The 15,970-nt window shown below is 43.2% G+C and overlaps 1 protein-coding gene across 1 annotated transcript in view; it reads left to right on the top strand.

The window, feature by feature from the left end:
- The window catches only part of LOC147698098 (arylsulfatase D-like), a 723,577-nt gene extending 715,203 nt beyond the window's left edge, over positions 1–8,374 (top strand). Inside the window, exon 11 of the mRNA XM_086934774.1 lies at positions 7,772–8,374. Coding sequence (XP_086790900.1) covers positions 7,772–8,142 — 371 coding nt within the window. The 3' untranslated portion in view covers positions 8,143–8,374. The remainder of the gene's footprint in view (positions 1–7,771) is intronic.
- Positions 8,375–15,970: the final 7,596 nt, after the last annotated feature.

The following is a 15,970-nucleotide window of genomic DNA, read 5'->3' as shown; positions in this document are numbered from 1 at the left end:
TCCTTGACAATAATTATTCTAGAGTGTGTTGGGGACCAAATGGGGAATTGTCTAAACCTGTACCCATAAAGCGGGGAGTCCGCCAAGGGTGTGTGCTGGCTCCCACGCTCTTCATTATTTGTTAAAGACATTCCAGTTCACTTGGAAGATTACAACAACGATTCACCCAAGTTGAATGGAACAAGGGTCCCCGCACTCTTATTTGCGGACGATACTATCCTGATCTCTCAATGGTCTTCAAACCCTCCTAAGTAGATTCCAACTTTACTGTAATGAGAAAGGGCTAGAGATAAACACGAAAAAAACTAAATGTATGGCCCTAAATCCCCACAAATCATTCAAGGGGAACTTTTTTCTAAACAATCAAAAACTGGAACTTGTGTCTAATTTTACTTACTTGGGAGTTTCCTTAGATTCGAAAAATTCATGGAAAACCCAAATTGAAAAAAACAAAACGATTTTAACCCAGAACTCCTTACCAATTTTAAAGAAACATGGGGCGACTCTTAGCAAATCCATTTCACCAGCATTAGAAGTGTTTAAATTTAAGGCCCAGTCTGTCTGCAGCTCTATATGGCGCAGACATTTGGGGTCCAAAAGCTGGGAATTTATTTGCAAAGAGTGAAAATAAGTTTTATAGAAGTATTTTAAGACTACCCAAACGTACCCCACTTTTAATGTTATTGTTAGACCTAAGTCCAAAACGTATAGATCATTTTGCAATTTTACTTCCACTTTCTTACTGGGTGAGACTCTGGTGCACACCAGAACTTGGAGACTATAGAGATGGCCTCCTTGAACTAAAGAGTCTGGATCTTTACTGTGAGAAGTTGGCCTGGTATATGATGCTCACTAGTTCTAGTGATCACCTTGTACCATGCCAAGCAACCCTTATGATGATCGGTTGTAAGTCAACCTTATAGACCAGTTATCCTAGTGGTAACGTGGACAAAGCAGTCTTAGGCTAAACTCTGAAAGGCATGTGAAGCAAGCTGTTTTACCATATACAACCCCCTTGAATACCAAATGAAAGGACACCACACAGATATATATTGAAAATATATATATATTTATTAACTACAAATATCCCCTGGACTCTTTATGAGCACAGAAGCACAAGCGTTAAAACAAAACACAGTTAAAATACACAAAAGTTGCACAATATGGATGAGCCCTAGGGGCCACCTAAACCATATTCTAAGAAAGTGGTATAAGAGATACCAATCAAAAAGGAAACAGGCCTAGGGCCTTGGGAATTGCTGGAGCTGATAGGGACTAGCAGTGACTAAGTCGGGAAAGGCCCGCACTCACCAATGCAATGTCTATGGTGCGTAAAAGTTATAAAGTTAGTTAGTTAGGAACCTTCCGAGTGACCTAGAAAGCTGAAACTTAAGACACAGACACTAGAGGTGTGTACCAGTGTGGGAACACCAGCGTTGCTGAGTTACCTCACCCACAGGTGCATAGGGTCGAAGTAGTGTCGGGTTTCGTCACGCTGGTCGATGGTGCTTGGAGCTGAAGATGCTGCAGGCGGCTCGAGGTGAAGAGTTCCGGTGGATCCAAGGGTGGATCTGAAGTTGTGAACACCTGAAAGCAGAGGGGACAATGTTCAAAGTCACTAGCCAGTGACTACCGTGGAACCAGATTGGAACCAGGCGAAGTCGGGTGCAAACAGGTGTTGAGGTGTAGCTTCTCTCTGGAGCCACGTGGCACGAGGAGGTCGAGGACGTCCAGGAGTCGATCACGAGCTGTCCCACGCAGGCTTCTCGCTGTTGGCAGTGTCGGCAACTTGATTGGAGCAAATGGGCCTTGGCTAATGCAAGCCACGCAGGAATCAAAAAAGGCTTATCACTCGGACCAGCAAGGTCTCACATCTCTCGGTGCCTCCACGGGTCCCTTCTTTGCAGGGACTGTGGATCGGGCGGTGTGAAGTCTGGGAGGCTGGGTCTTGTCAGGCTCTGGGCTCGGGCTCCAGCGGGAGGCGGTGGCAAAGCAGACGTCGAGTTGCGGGATGGTGCCTGTGTTCACAGGGTGGCCACTCCTAGGCCACAAGGGAGATGCTCTTCAGTCTTCTGTGCAGCAGAATGTCGAAGTCCAGTCGTCTTCTTAGTTTCAAGTTGATTCAGGATGATCTGAGGTGCTATGGCACTGCTCCCACTCCTATTCCCAATCTGAGGGGTGGATCACATGCTAGGTCCCTCCTCTGGGTGGGACCAGGAAGGGGGGCGGTTACGCCTCCTTTCCTTTGTCCAGCTCCTCGCCAGCCCTGGGTCTGGAAAGTCCCAGGACCGGTTTGGACTGGCTTATGCATGGGGACACCTTGTGTGCCCCGGGCATGTCTGATTCTATTCAGCCCTGTCCTACCCGATACACAAAATCCTGTCTGGGGTGGTGCTCGCACCTCCCAAGGCAGGAAACCCTTTGTCCAAGCCTCCCTCGCTGGAAGGACTCCCAGCAGCAGGAGGTCAGACTTGTGTCTGTGGTGGCAGCATCCATTTTGTGATGCTGAGGCTCGGGTTAACTTTAACCGGGGTTAAGGCTATGTACATTTTGTGTCCCTCTAGAAGGGTGGAATGCTATCCCTGTTGACAGAACTGTCGAGGGGATAGTATTCCAAATCGTATGACACCTTACTCGACATGTTTTGATAAAGCCAAACCAAACTTAGCATATAACCGCGAGGATTATAATGCACTTAAGAGTATATGGTATGGCAATATCCCGGAACAGCTAAGGGAGTGGTTCCCGACAGCTGCAGACAGGCTCAGCTCATGCTAGAGCACCATCTCACATATTTCCACGCACTCTGCCTCCAGGATTGATGAGGCTTTCCATAGGAGTGGCTGATAGGAACATATGTGTCCAGTCTAGGTTAGGTATAGGGATACTACACCTAAGCAAGAGGTGATTACACCAACTTGCCCCAGCTGAGTGATCAGCCAGTTGTGTCAAATATGGAGGCCAGGCCAGGGGTGGCATAATACATGCTGCAGCCCCTGGTAGGCCTTGGAAACACCTATGCCCTGGATACCTAGAGTACACTGTTACAGAGGCCAATAAGGTGAACCAGTTCCAATTCGTAATGCACCTAGAGTGCATTGGCAGTAATTTAGAGAGAGAACAGCAGGCTGTGGGTCTGATTAGCAGGCCCACAGCCACATTAAGTCATAAACCAGTGAAGCAAAAAGCAAAAATTTGGGGTGACCATAGGATAGCAGACCCTACTCTCCTACATTTACAATTCGAACCCTTGGCTGAAACACATTCTAACATGGCTCAGTAGAATTGGGCTGTCTCATTTTTGGGAGGAACCCCAAAGTCTCACACTTAGCTGCAAAAAACTAGTCAAAATAAAATTCTGGGCGCATATAGCATACAATCTCCCAAATAGCCATACAGGCGGTACCATTACAAGGAGCTTTTTGGCATTCAAGGACTCCCCATATTTTGAGGACTTTTTAGACGAGGTCCAACCCCCCCTGGCAAAAAGCCTATATCTGAAATTCAGATATGGAATACTTAAAACTAACGTAATGTTAGCTAGTTGGTCTCTGACGGTGGGGTCTACAAAAAGCGTGAGGTGTATGTGTTGTCCGTCCAGTTCAAAAGAGGATGATAATCACATCCTATTCTTTTGTACTGCATATTTATTAGCAAGAAAAAGATGGATCAGACCACTGTGTAATGCCATGGGTGTACGCTCCTATGCTGAAGCATATAGGATTATTAAAACAGACTCCAGACAATTGGTTGTTTACTGTATAAGCAGATTTTTATTGTCAGTATGTTATACTCGTAACAAATTGGGGTTGGATCTATAAACGGCTAGGTCTGTGTATATTTATCTGTGGTGGATAAGGCTGTTCTGATTTCTTATTGATTGTATAATAATGAATTGCCCCTAGGAATCAGATAACTGGTCATGTACAATTGTTCTTAAGTAAATGTTTTATACATGCCTTCTTACTAATTTATGGATTTTATTGTATTCCTGCAAACCCCATCCGACATCATGTAAACTGTTTTTTCCTCAACTGTGCAATGTATTCTTGGTTTTATGTATCTTTTATGGCCACAAAGTGCCGAAATAAGGATTGATGATGATGAAAGGTTTGGAAATAGCGTCCAGTACTGTTCCAGACTAGGCCATGGTTTTATTGTTAAGAAAGCCCCAGATAATGATGAGCTGTCGCTCTCTCTGTGCTTATTGAGGTAAGCCACTTCCCAATATCTTTCTTTTATGATCTCTTTCGGGGGGAATCTGCAACATGATGGGTTTTCCCACAATTCTGACAGACCGATACTCGCAAAAGAAACTCTGACCGCTCTCAGCCAGCTGATCTTTTTAAACTGATCTGATGCGATTACATCCCTGAGCCCAGCAGCATATTCTGACTAAGCATGGGCGAATTTTGCAAATTCGCGATCCGCGAATTTGCGGATTTGCGAATTCGCGATCCACAAAATTCGCGAATTTGTGCGAATTTGCGGATTTTTGTTTTTTGCGTGTTCGTGGGTTTTTTTGCGTGTTCGCGGGGATTTTTGCGTCTTCGCGAGCCGCTTGCATAGCGAAGTTACCCATGCAGTCGTTTATGGGAGAGGGAGGGAGAGAGATAGATAGATAGATAGATAGAAAGAGAGAGAAAGAGAGGGAAAGAGAGGGAAAGAGAGAGGGAGAGAGAGAACGAGAGAAAGAAAGAGAAGCCGCATCTCTGAAGGGCCAGATTCCTGAGTTGCCCCTACAGAACATACAGCTTTTTATTTTTAGCAAAATGCATAGGAAAATTGTGCTGTAAAGGTCTCTTTTAGTTTAACCCCTCCTGACAACTCAAAATGGGTGTATTTACCATCCTCTCCCTTCTTCCTGTCTTTTATATCTGTAAGTGCTTCCTGATGAGGTTTAATTCCTTGGACAGGTGCCTCGTTGCCTACTTGGAACTATTCTCTGACCCTGCTTCAAGGGTCAGAGCAGGGTCAGAGAATAGTTGCAAGTAGGCAACGAGGCGCCAGGAAGCAATTAGCAGCAGGTGTCCAAGTTGAATTTAATTTGTTTGTAACCCTTTTGTAAAAGGTTACAAAGAAATTAGGTTCAACTTTTGCACCTGCTGCTGTAACCCTTGCTTGGCTGAAAATTCGTCCCCGCTGATTCGCAGATTTTACCGCGATTTCGCGAGATTCGCGGATCGCGAAATCGCGGAAAATCCGCAAATTCGCCCGTGAAACGGATTTTACGCCCACCCTTAATGCTGACAGTTCTGCCGTGCACCATATTCTGCGCCAATACTAGATAGGATGAAGCCTTGCTTAGTCTGCTAGCTCTTTCCTGCCCAGATCCTGTAACAAAGGGAGAACCGGGGTGCTTTGGGGGAGGTTGGTAATGTCTCAGGAACCTGTTTTCAGCAAGGAAGAATCACTTTCTTTAGTTACTTTCTCAGACTACTAGGACCAAAATCACTAGTAGGTTGCACATATCGAGTGCGGGTTAATCTCATAAGAGGATTTATTTATTTATTTACATAAAGTTTTATATAGCGCAAACTTGACTCTAGAGGGTATCAAAGCGCTTTAAATTTAGGATTGTTGCGTAAAAAATTACATCAGTTACAAGAGCATAGTTAGGTACAGTACACAAAAACAATGTTGCAAGAATTTGTAGGAGAGAAGGAAAGAAGGAGTCCCAGCAGGGAGACAAGGAAGAACTGTGCCCAATGTCCGGCTGGGTAGGTGACGGTCGAGGGGGAAACCAGGGGGAATCTCCTCAATAGCTGTCTCGCCGCTCCACCGGGCATCAGCCATGTTGCTAAGGACTCAGCGTTCAGGAAAAACAGTTTTCAGTTGATTTGATTTGAAAAGTTTTATATAGCGCTGGCTAGACCCGGAGTTATCAGAGCGCCTTACCAGAGGATCGTTGCATTACAAGGTACATCTAAAAAGTTGTGTATAGCGCTAGCTAGACACAGAGGTATTGGAGCGCTTTACCAGAGGATCATTGCGTTACAAATTACATCAGTTATAATATCGTAGTAAGGTACGGTAAACAAAAGAGAAGTTGCGAGAATTTGTAGGAAAGGAGGGGAGGAAGGAGCCATAGCAGGGCAGAGTTACAGAAATTTGTTATGGGAGGGGGAGGGATGAGAGAAACAGGGAGACGGGGAGAAGCTGTGCTCAATGTCCGGCTGGGTAAGTGACGGCCGAGGGGACGAACCAGGGTCAATCTCCTCAATAGCTGAACCATCAACCATGTTGCATTAGAATTGAGGCCTAAATACATGTCTGTTTAAAAGCAATAGACGGATCATGGTCCATTAAATTCTCACTGATTAGGGCCATCTCAGCAGTTTGCGACTTCACCGCCAGGCTGAGTAATAAGCCACTTCCCACCATGATTACAATTTATCAAGTAAAGTGACTTTCTGCCGCTGGTTATGGGAGCAACATTTGGGGATATGAGGATCCATCTATTTTACAAATAGTGGAGAACTCTGTTTTCTTTAGGCTCTCCCCAGATCACTCTGGCATATATAACTTTCCTGGGACTCTGGATGGAATGTATTTCCAGTGTCTTCGTCTCCTTCTGGATGGTTATCTGTTGGGTATCGAGTGGATCATCCATTAATAAGATTATTATAAGAGACTGCTTTCAGTTGGATGCGGCTCACAGGGTTAAATAGATGTCAAATCACGGTTTTGTGCACTTGGGAGACCAGGTCTATATAATAACACCAATAGCATTACTATAGCACATTAGACATTAACTTAATTTATTTTTTATGCTTACAGGATAGACATGAGGGAGCCGAAGCAATTAGTTAAACCTACTGCTCATGCTTTTTGTGAAATCTACCCCATAGAAGGAGCCATATCTGGTCACGTGCTCAATATCTCTTGCCTAGATGTATGTTAAGCGTGTTATACTGCTTGCTTGCGGTTCCGAGAAGATGGCATGGGAAACGACCTTAACAACGTGGTCAAAATACCGCAGTACATTCACATTGCTGCTTTACCAACAAAAGTCGTTACCACTACTTGCACTGGAGGGCGCTCTATACTAAGGAATAGTGTGATTTACTATTCCAACACCTTCCCTACTGTATATAGGCTGGAGTTGGAATAGTAAATCATACTATTCCTAAGTCCAGCACCCTACAGCGCAAGTCATGGTAACGACTTGCGTTGTAAAAGCAGCGATGTAATGTACCACAATCATTTTGATCGCGTGGTAACATCATACATCAATGGCATAAGGTTGAGAGACTGCCATCATGGGAGTGATTCAACCTCGGCACTGGACAATATGCACTTTACATTTTGTTTTGTAGATGTTGTGCTCCTTTGAGGGCCAGATTTGTATTTCTACATTTAAGGGGTTTACATTTCACTTAAGACCAGCCTCATCATTTCAACAATTATCTACAGAGCATATTTGTTTTTCTGTGGCTGGCTTTCTGAAAGAGCCCATTAAATTCAGATTATAAATTAATTGTTACCTCTCCTAATTTGGAGTGTTGTATTCAATATTTTGAATGATATTCTTCTTCTGGTCTTAATCAGTGTGTTTGGCATTTTTAGATGTTATGTAGTGATGTGATGTATATTTATTGCTCCTGTGTGGTTAATTTTCTAATAAACCAAATTAAAGTATTAATATGATGAATAGACTGGAGCGTGCCATTTTGACCAATGTATTCACTATCTTGCTTTGTAATGGTTATCTTGTGAGTTACAGATGAATACCATTTTTAAAAAATTGAATCTCTATTTTTTTCCACAGGTGGTGCAATATGGAAGGCTCATTATATCACTCCAATATTTCACCCAGAAGGGGGCGTTGGCTGTTTTAATGTATTGATTTGCCAATGTGATGGTCCCTTTGTAGCCCATCACTACCCTCCATTGCTCTATGACCTGTCCAAAGATCCCTCTGAGGCTAAACCCATTTCTGAAGATACTGAGCCCCGTTTCCTCGAGCTGATAAAAAGAATTGACCAGGCCGTAGCAGACCATCAGAAGACCATAACACCCGTTCCTCAGCAGCTCTCTATGTATAATGCTATGTGGAAGCCCTGGTTGCAGCCATGCTGTGGTATATTTCCATTTTGTTGGTGTGATGCCGAAAGTGACCATGATCAGACTATTGCTTAATGAAGGAAACTGTCTGTTTCTAGCGTCCACATAAAGTATGTGAATTTACATCATTGCATTTGTCAAACAAATTCTATGTTAAGTTACAGATGCTCCAGCTGAGCCTGAATTCGGAGACTGTTTACAATAAACGCTATGTTGAGTGGCCTTACACATCACTTATTTTCTTTTCAACTAGACCATGTCTTTCCCTCTGCTAACATTCACAGAAAATAAAGAGACCTCAACCAGTTTCATTGGTAGTTAAAACACTATAGCAAATGTTCAGGAAATCCAAATTGTTCAGGTGGCTAGTATGAAATAGATTTTTTTTTAACTTTTATAGATTTGGTGTGGACTGAACAATTCTCATACATTACAAAGTTTACAATAAAATGGACCAGATTCCTTATTTGAGATGATTTTCCTAGGCGTAGGGGAACAAAAGTACAAACCATAATTTTGGTTTGTAAACCAAGATTGGAACTCAGCTCTCCTGAATCCACTGTAGGCAACACTAAGTTGCGTCATCCCCTAATAATCATCCAATAAAACACTCCCATTTTGCTGCAAATTGTCTGGGCAATGCCTTGTCATAGTCTTTTTATTAATATCATCACTTGAGTTTAGGGCATGGGTACAAGCAAACATTTTACCAGGGGCAACAAATGATGGCCTGTGATCTGTCTGCCAGCAGGTTGGCTATAGGGGCCGGGATGTTTAGGGGGGTGTAAGCTGGACGAGGGGAAGCAAAGCATGTAAATCTAGTGGCTGAATTCCACAACGTGAAACCAAAAAAACTGGGATCCATCCTGGCTTTCTCACTTGACCAAATTGTGTGATCCTATGCAATTGTTTTTCCAACTTTGTCTAATTTTTCCTCATGATCACATATAAGTGGAAATTGAAATACATGAGTTGAGGATGAGCACTGTGCAAAACTGTCTCTTGTAGAAGATTTAATAAACTATGATGTCGTCCATGTATATTAGTAACCCAGGTCACCCACAGGGTGCACATGACAACTGATTTGCCTCCTAATTTTACTATGGCATTGTTGTCTGGGTGGGGGGAAACCGGAATGTTTCTTAATTCATTTTGAAAACATTTGCTTTTAAAAAATGGCTCACAATGCAGTGATATGATCTGATGTACTAGGGTGAAACGCTCCTGTATATCAATGAAATACACTTTCATGAATTTTAAAGAGGCTTTATCATATTTATACAAAATGTCTTTAAAAATAAAGGTGTTCCTGAAGTTAGGTGGAGCAGGAGAGCAGGACACCTCAGTAACGTCCTTTCATTAACTTCAGTTAACCTTTCAATAAATGCTTGCTTGTTAGTTTGTTATTGTTCTGAATGTTAGTGACCAGTCAAATAAACAGCAGCACAGTGCTGCTTTTGACCAGGAGCCCGCATGTAAAGGTCGGAAGGGCTGTACTTTGAGTATCACTGGTTTAGTAAAATCCGTTGCTGTCTTAAGGAGCTGCCAGGTAGCAACCCAATTCACATATCCTCTTCCTTGTCTTATCTAAGCACAAGAGGAAGATAGGTTTACATGCTGATGATTGACATAAAAAAAATCTAATACTGACAGAAAATCTTCACAACTTGAAGACCACACTTTCCTTGTCATAGCCTCAAGTCTATTCAGAAGGGTTTTTGCCACACAACCTCGCATGGTTTCTTATACAAATGTTTTCCAAAATGTTTAATTAATTTATTTATTTCCAAAACAAGCTTCTCTCTTTCTAGTTCAGGAATATTACACCTTATACTCACCAAATATCACATACAGTATTAACGGATACAGCTGGAATGCCTGATATTTTAACCAGAGACATCTAGGGGGGAAAGTCCAAGGACAGTAACAATGAAGGCCTCATTTAGAGCTTGACCAATTTGCAGCAATGCTCCCACCTCACCAATTCCATGCTTTCCCTCTCTAGTAAGAGTTGTGGTAAGAACAAGGTTGATATCAGCAGAGCTTCTGCAGGTGTAAACCGCTGGACTGTTGGCCCAACCATCAAGGGACCACCAGATCACAGTGAGGGTTGTATCACCCTCCTGAGCTTGGTACTAGGGTGGTACTAGTGTCACTAATTTTCCTTGCCAGTGTCCAGCATAGCAGACACAGGCAGATAAAATGCAGATAGGCTCCCATTAGCAGGGATATAACCCCCTGCACCTTCGCAGCAGCCCTTCAGTGCTGTAAACCAATCGACCGTGGAAGTAGCTCCCTTCTCTGCAAAGAGAGTCCAATTTGAGAGCCAAGGATCTCTACATAGGGAAATAACTCACCCGCCACGGTGGGACTGAACATGATTTCTGCCACTCCGAAGACCTTAGACTCATAGTAGTGAAATTACTGGTAAGTAATCAGAACATTACAATGTGGATAGTGATGAGAAGAAACCAACCAAGTGCAATGATTGGTGGAGAACAAACAGCCAAACCTGCAACCCTGGGCTTTGAAACCAGGCAAAGCCCAAAGTTCAGGATGGAAGACAAGACTCACTGGGAACGAGGGAAGGGTATTTAAGGAATAGGCCAAGGAAGATGGTTCCAGTAGTATTTAAGATTACCAGTAAATACTAAATTACATCCTAGGGTCAATCCCTTGTCTCCTCCTTTACAGTGTGAGGATGTCCCAAGTCAATGCCACACACTGGACATGCAGACTCTCCATGAAATATCAAATAATGACAAGTACACGTGAAATTTGCAATACAGTGGAACACACCAAAGAATCAACCTAGGGATACAGAGAACACCTATGAACCAAATTTCAACTCACCTTTATGCACAATCTCCACCTAAGAGTCTAAACTAGAACACAGACAGTAGCAAGCAAGTCTGAAAAATTCACATACTTGAGCCATCACATGACAGAACACACAGTCTGCTTAAATGCTTCCAAGCACACCCATACTTGACAAATACCAGGGTTATACCCTTTCGCCCAAACGTGGAGAAGGCTATCACCCTGTGCATAGACAGGGAAAAATAGCCTAGATTGGTTGCGACAGAAAGAGGGAAGAGCAATAACCTGGCTCACGACTTGCCCAAGGGAACTGATGGGAAGAACAGAGTAACTTGGCTAACCAGTCTGTAAAATACTCCAGCACTACAGAGTGGATGGCTGAGACAAATAGAACCATTAGAGTATGCTTTTCAAGGAAATTCTCCAAAAGTTCAAAAGGAGAGGAATGCAGATCCCTCTCAATCAGAAAAAACAGTGTAGAACATGAGCTCTGGGCAGGAGCCAAATCACAGTTTAACCACACAGAAGCTATAGAGCAGAAAGTACCAATCCCTTCAAAGCAACCTCAGACCTCCCCAATAACCAACCACTGAAATCTCAAGGTAGAAAAGTGAGACTCTTTTCAACCTTTACATGCAAAACAATGATGTACAAAGTGCTAAAGGTTCAATACAGCCAGCCCTGACCCATCCTATGTCGCACAGAACATTTGAAGAAAGACTAAAAAAAATAAATGGGCAGAGATACAGGAGAAAAACTCAGCAGAGGGCAACAGGCTGATGGCTAGCTAGCACATGCAATTGCACTGTCGAGAGAGAAGGGAAATGTTTCCCAAATCAGTAGGAGACCTAAACAATGAAATACTTATAAGCCTTTACCACTTAAGAGAGCTGAAAGGAAGCTGGGAGGTAGCAGCGACCACAAATGTATGAAATTAGGTTGCAACTACCACCGATCAAAAGGCAGCTACTACTACAACTCCCAAAAAAAGATGACACTCCCTCTTGAGCCGGGAGAACGAAGCGCGACAGGACCTGCAGGTGGCCACCCAACTGTGCCCTTTATCACCTGTTGTGATGATAACTCTATTATCCTGCTGAACTAGAACATCCTATTACAATAGCCTATTAGCAGGACAGAAAATGGGAAATGTCTCCCCTAGATATCTGAGCAGTAGGGCCCCAACAGCCAGAGTAGTTACTCAGCAGCAGTGATGATGGAAAACTACTTTTACCAGAGAGACAGGTACAGAAAAGTACACTGTAGGAATATGTGACACAAAAAAAGGATCTCACAGCATCATGTTCCTCTGGACAAAGCACAACCAACAGTACTGAAGGTACCACCCATATCAGACAACTGATAAAACTAGGGTGAATCAAAGTCTTGCTGTATGTAAAGAACCATCCTAAACAATGCCAAACATTCTGGGTCTCCCTGAGAGAGGACCTGCATTTAAAAGGCATCATCCTGAGAGAGACTCCATTTCTCCAAGCAAACCAAACATTCTGTTACAACCAAGGATCAGAAACATACAAATCCATAGACTACTATCACGAGCAGGCAGAGCACATCCAGAGACACCTAATTATAAAACTGGTGGGAAAAACCGGCTTTGCAATGGAAGGAGGGGATAAGCCATTCGATGTCCAACTGAATGTGTACTAAATCCAAAAGACACTGAAGGCAAGCAAGTCCTTGCAGTTCCTCTTGGGAAAGATCCATTCTGGTCCACCCAAGGAGCTACATGATTTTATGGCCACCTCGTTATGTAATTGAATAGTAGTAGGATCCCCGAAACCGGAGGGAAAGAAAAATGTCATACCAAACATCTGGACAAAAAGTGAATAAGCATGGTCCGTGAAGTAGAAAAACAGAATGATTAAGAAGCAAGAGAGAACTCGCCCCTCCCCCTTTTAGAGGGAGCTGTGCAGCTCTACCATATATGAGCAGGAGGTGGCCCAATAAGGGACCCAGAGCAAGAAATCAAAGATCAAGGTGATCCAAACCCTCTACGCCTGAACGGAACCAACTGGATCATAGCGAAAAGCATTTCAGATGGCCATACCTCCAGATCCTTGAACAACTATCCTCTCCCAGAGCAGGCCTAGGGGAAGGTGACCCAATGAGGATAGGCAGAGAGAAAGCAGTACCAGATTTTCAGGAAAAGATGCACAAATTACATTGTCATGAAAACATGTCAGAACGCTGAATATGACTAAAAATAGCTATCACTATAATTAACCAACCTCATACAAAGAGTACTGAGCCTGAAAGAATCAAAGGACTAAATGGCTGATCTGATCTTTCCAGCCAAAGTTGGAAAACATAAGGGGGAGGAACCTGGTGCCAAAGGAAGATGGCAGAAGGACCCCTGTTGCGCTCTGCACCAGCTCGGCCCAGGCATGAGTTAATGACTATATCTAAATCTATGTCACTAACTTAAAAAATGCACAGCATTAACTGTTGCTCGCTGGTCGGGCACTATGCTGATATATTTGACCCAATTTTGGATCGTAAGCTTGATGTTCTATTATTCACCGAAACATGGCTCACCCACTCCACAAATGCAGTACCTGCTTTGACCCTCCCTCTGGGCTTCAACATTCAAATATGCAACAGACCTATCAGCAGAGCGTGTGACATTACTATTATTCATAGAATCAATATTGAGTACACGCTGTCCCCTGAACTTATTGAGGACCGTGAATTATGCTATTTAAACAATCCATTAATACAAATGTCACCTTCTCAGGTCTTCTGATTTACAGACCTCCTGGCCCGTCTAAACAGTTCAGGGAATCTTTTATTCTTGCTCCAACTTTATAACTTCAACATCATTTGGGACTTACATTTGCACCTTGGTTTATTCAATGACAAAGAAATCCAAGATATTATCAATAACCTGGCTACCCAGCAGCAAGCCCAGTTAGTAAAACAGGCCACTAATTTGGCCGGCCATCTGTTGGACCCAGTTTTTTCTAATATGTCTTTCCTTCTAACGAATTCCTTCCTAGCACTATGAATACCACTACTAGCAACTCTGCATTGCATTGGCAGAAATTGGACCCATCTGCCTCTTCAAGTTTCATTGAGAGTAGGGTCCCCTAACTGGACTCTAAGATACATTGGGCAGAGTTTTGCCCCAAATCATGGCTCATCTCTACCTTAGATCATTTTATCCCTGCAAAGTCCTACAGAATTAGGATACAGCCTAGAAGCACTGCAAAAACTAGAGCGTAAGTGGCGCGCATCTTATGATACAGTCTCATAAACTCAATATATGGGAGCAAAGCAATTTCTACCAGAAACTGATTAAAAGAGTGCCTGCTGACTGTTTCGCAGACATATATTTTTTTAAAGCTGTAACCCCTCCTGGGAAATCTTTTCTGTTGTTAATAGCCTGACTAAACTCGCATCCTCTCCGGGATTAGCGGAGGCTTCAAACAGTCACTGCAACAAACTTGCTGACTACTTTGTCAATAAGGACAACTATCTCTATCTTCACTTCAACAAGGAAAAGAAAGCAGTTTTGCCTCCCTCCCATGACACAAGCGTTACCCACATGCATTGACCACCCTTGGATCAACTTACCCTGCTTGACGTAGACACTATTTCAACCTTAATGCATCAAGTACTTTCTGTATCTCCGGAGAGCCCATCGAAACCTGACTACATTTTAAAATTTCAAGAGTGTATTACACCTATCTTTCTGGAAGTAGCCAATATCTAGCTGAGTACTGCAGTAGTACCAATATCATGGAAAAATGCCATGGTTTTACCGCTAGATTGTTATATAGTGTGAACTTTACCTAAAGGTGCCAGAGTGCTTTACAATAGAACCAGTTACATTACATAAGGACTTCAGAGTACATGAATTACATAAAAGATACGAAACCGATGAAGTCTAAACTCACATAAAAATGGTAGTAAGTACATAGTCTACTACAGATACTAGTTGTTGGAGTTACAGATATCCAAGGTGCAGATTCACTCAAGATTACATTTTAGGGAAAGTTGCAGCGATTAGGGTTGAGCAAATATATATTACATATTTACACAGCATGATCTTGCTGCAATTGCTGGGTTTCTTGCTTTCAGGCTGTCCTTCAGGGTGTTGCACTCATGGGCAGTGATCTTGGGCCTAGAGGGATCCCCGAGCTGGTGATGGCCGTAGGTGTAGAAGGCCGGGTGGTGGTGGGCGAAGGTGGATTTCTAATAACAAGCAATTTCTATTTTGAGGAAAAGTAACACCCTTGTGGAAGAATTCACCTTATCAGCAGGAAGGTACAATACGATGGTGCTAACTGTGCAAAAGGAATCTAGAACAAGCATTGGCATAGCCAATAGGTCTCGCTTTTGGGACCTTATAAGTGTTTAGTTATCCAGCACAATATCCTTGGTGCAACAACATCAACTGTTGCATGGCTGAACACTTCTAAGGTCCCAATGGCGAGACCGATTGGCTATGGCAATGGTTGTTAAAACAAGCATTGATAGCATCAATAAGTCTACCTTACAACTGCCCATGCCTCATCAGCTGCTGAATTAGTCTGTGTTATTATGGGTGGACCACCGGATGAATGCAAGAATGAGTTAATGGTTAGATTAACAGCCTAATGATATCGAGGATAAGTGACTATGGATGAGATGTGGCAAGAGCCTGGACATACTGGCTCATTACTGAATTCACCCATTCGCCCATCCACTGCGTCACTCACAAAAAATGAACCAAACAATCAACAATTAGGATGAGCTTTCATTTGGGTGCGAGTCCTACAGGCTTTGCCAATGCCTTATGTTGACGCTGCTCTCAATTCACATACTGCTGTTCAGCGCTCAGAGCCCCGATTTTGTGGCCTAGGACACTACATAGAAACAAACCATTACTGGGTTTGGAGCTCAAAGGGTCCGCTTGTAACTAAATGTTATTCTCAGGTACCTGCTGCATGCACTGCTCATCGCAAGAGCAATTAAAACAAAAGCATTTCTTAGGGGTACACTACTTAGCCACGTCACTCTCGGTTGACCCCGCCGCCCCTCCTCTTTCTCTCTGGGAATTGAGGAATTCCAGAACTTTGAA

Source organism: Lissotriton vulgaris, chromosome 8, assembly GCF_964263255.1.
Source record: "Lissotriton vulgaris chromosome 8, aLisVul1.2, whole genome shotgun sequence".
In the NCBI taxonomy this organism is placed as follows: Eukaryota; Metazoa; Chordata; class Amphibia; order Caudata; family Salamandridae; genus Lissotriton; species Lissotriton vulgaris.
The sequence above is the reverse complement of the archived record's forward strand: the minus strand, read 5'-3'. Positions and strand labels throughout refer to the sequence as shown.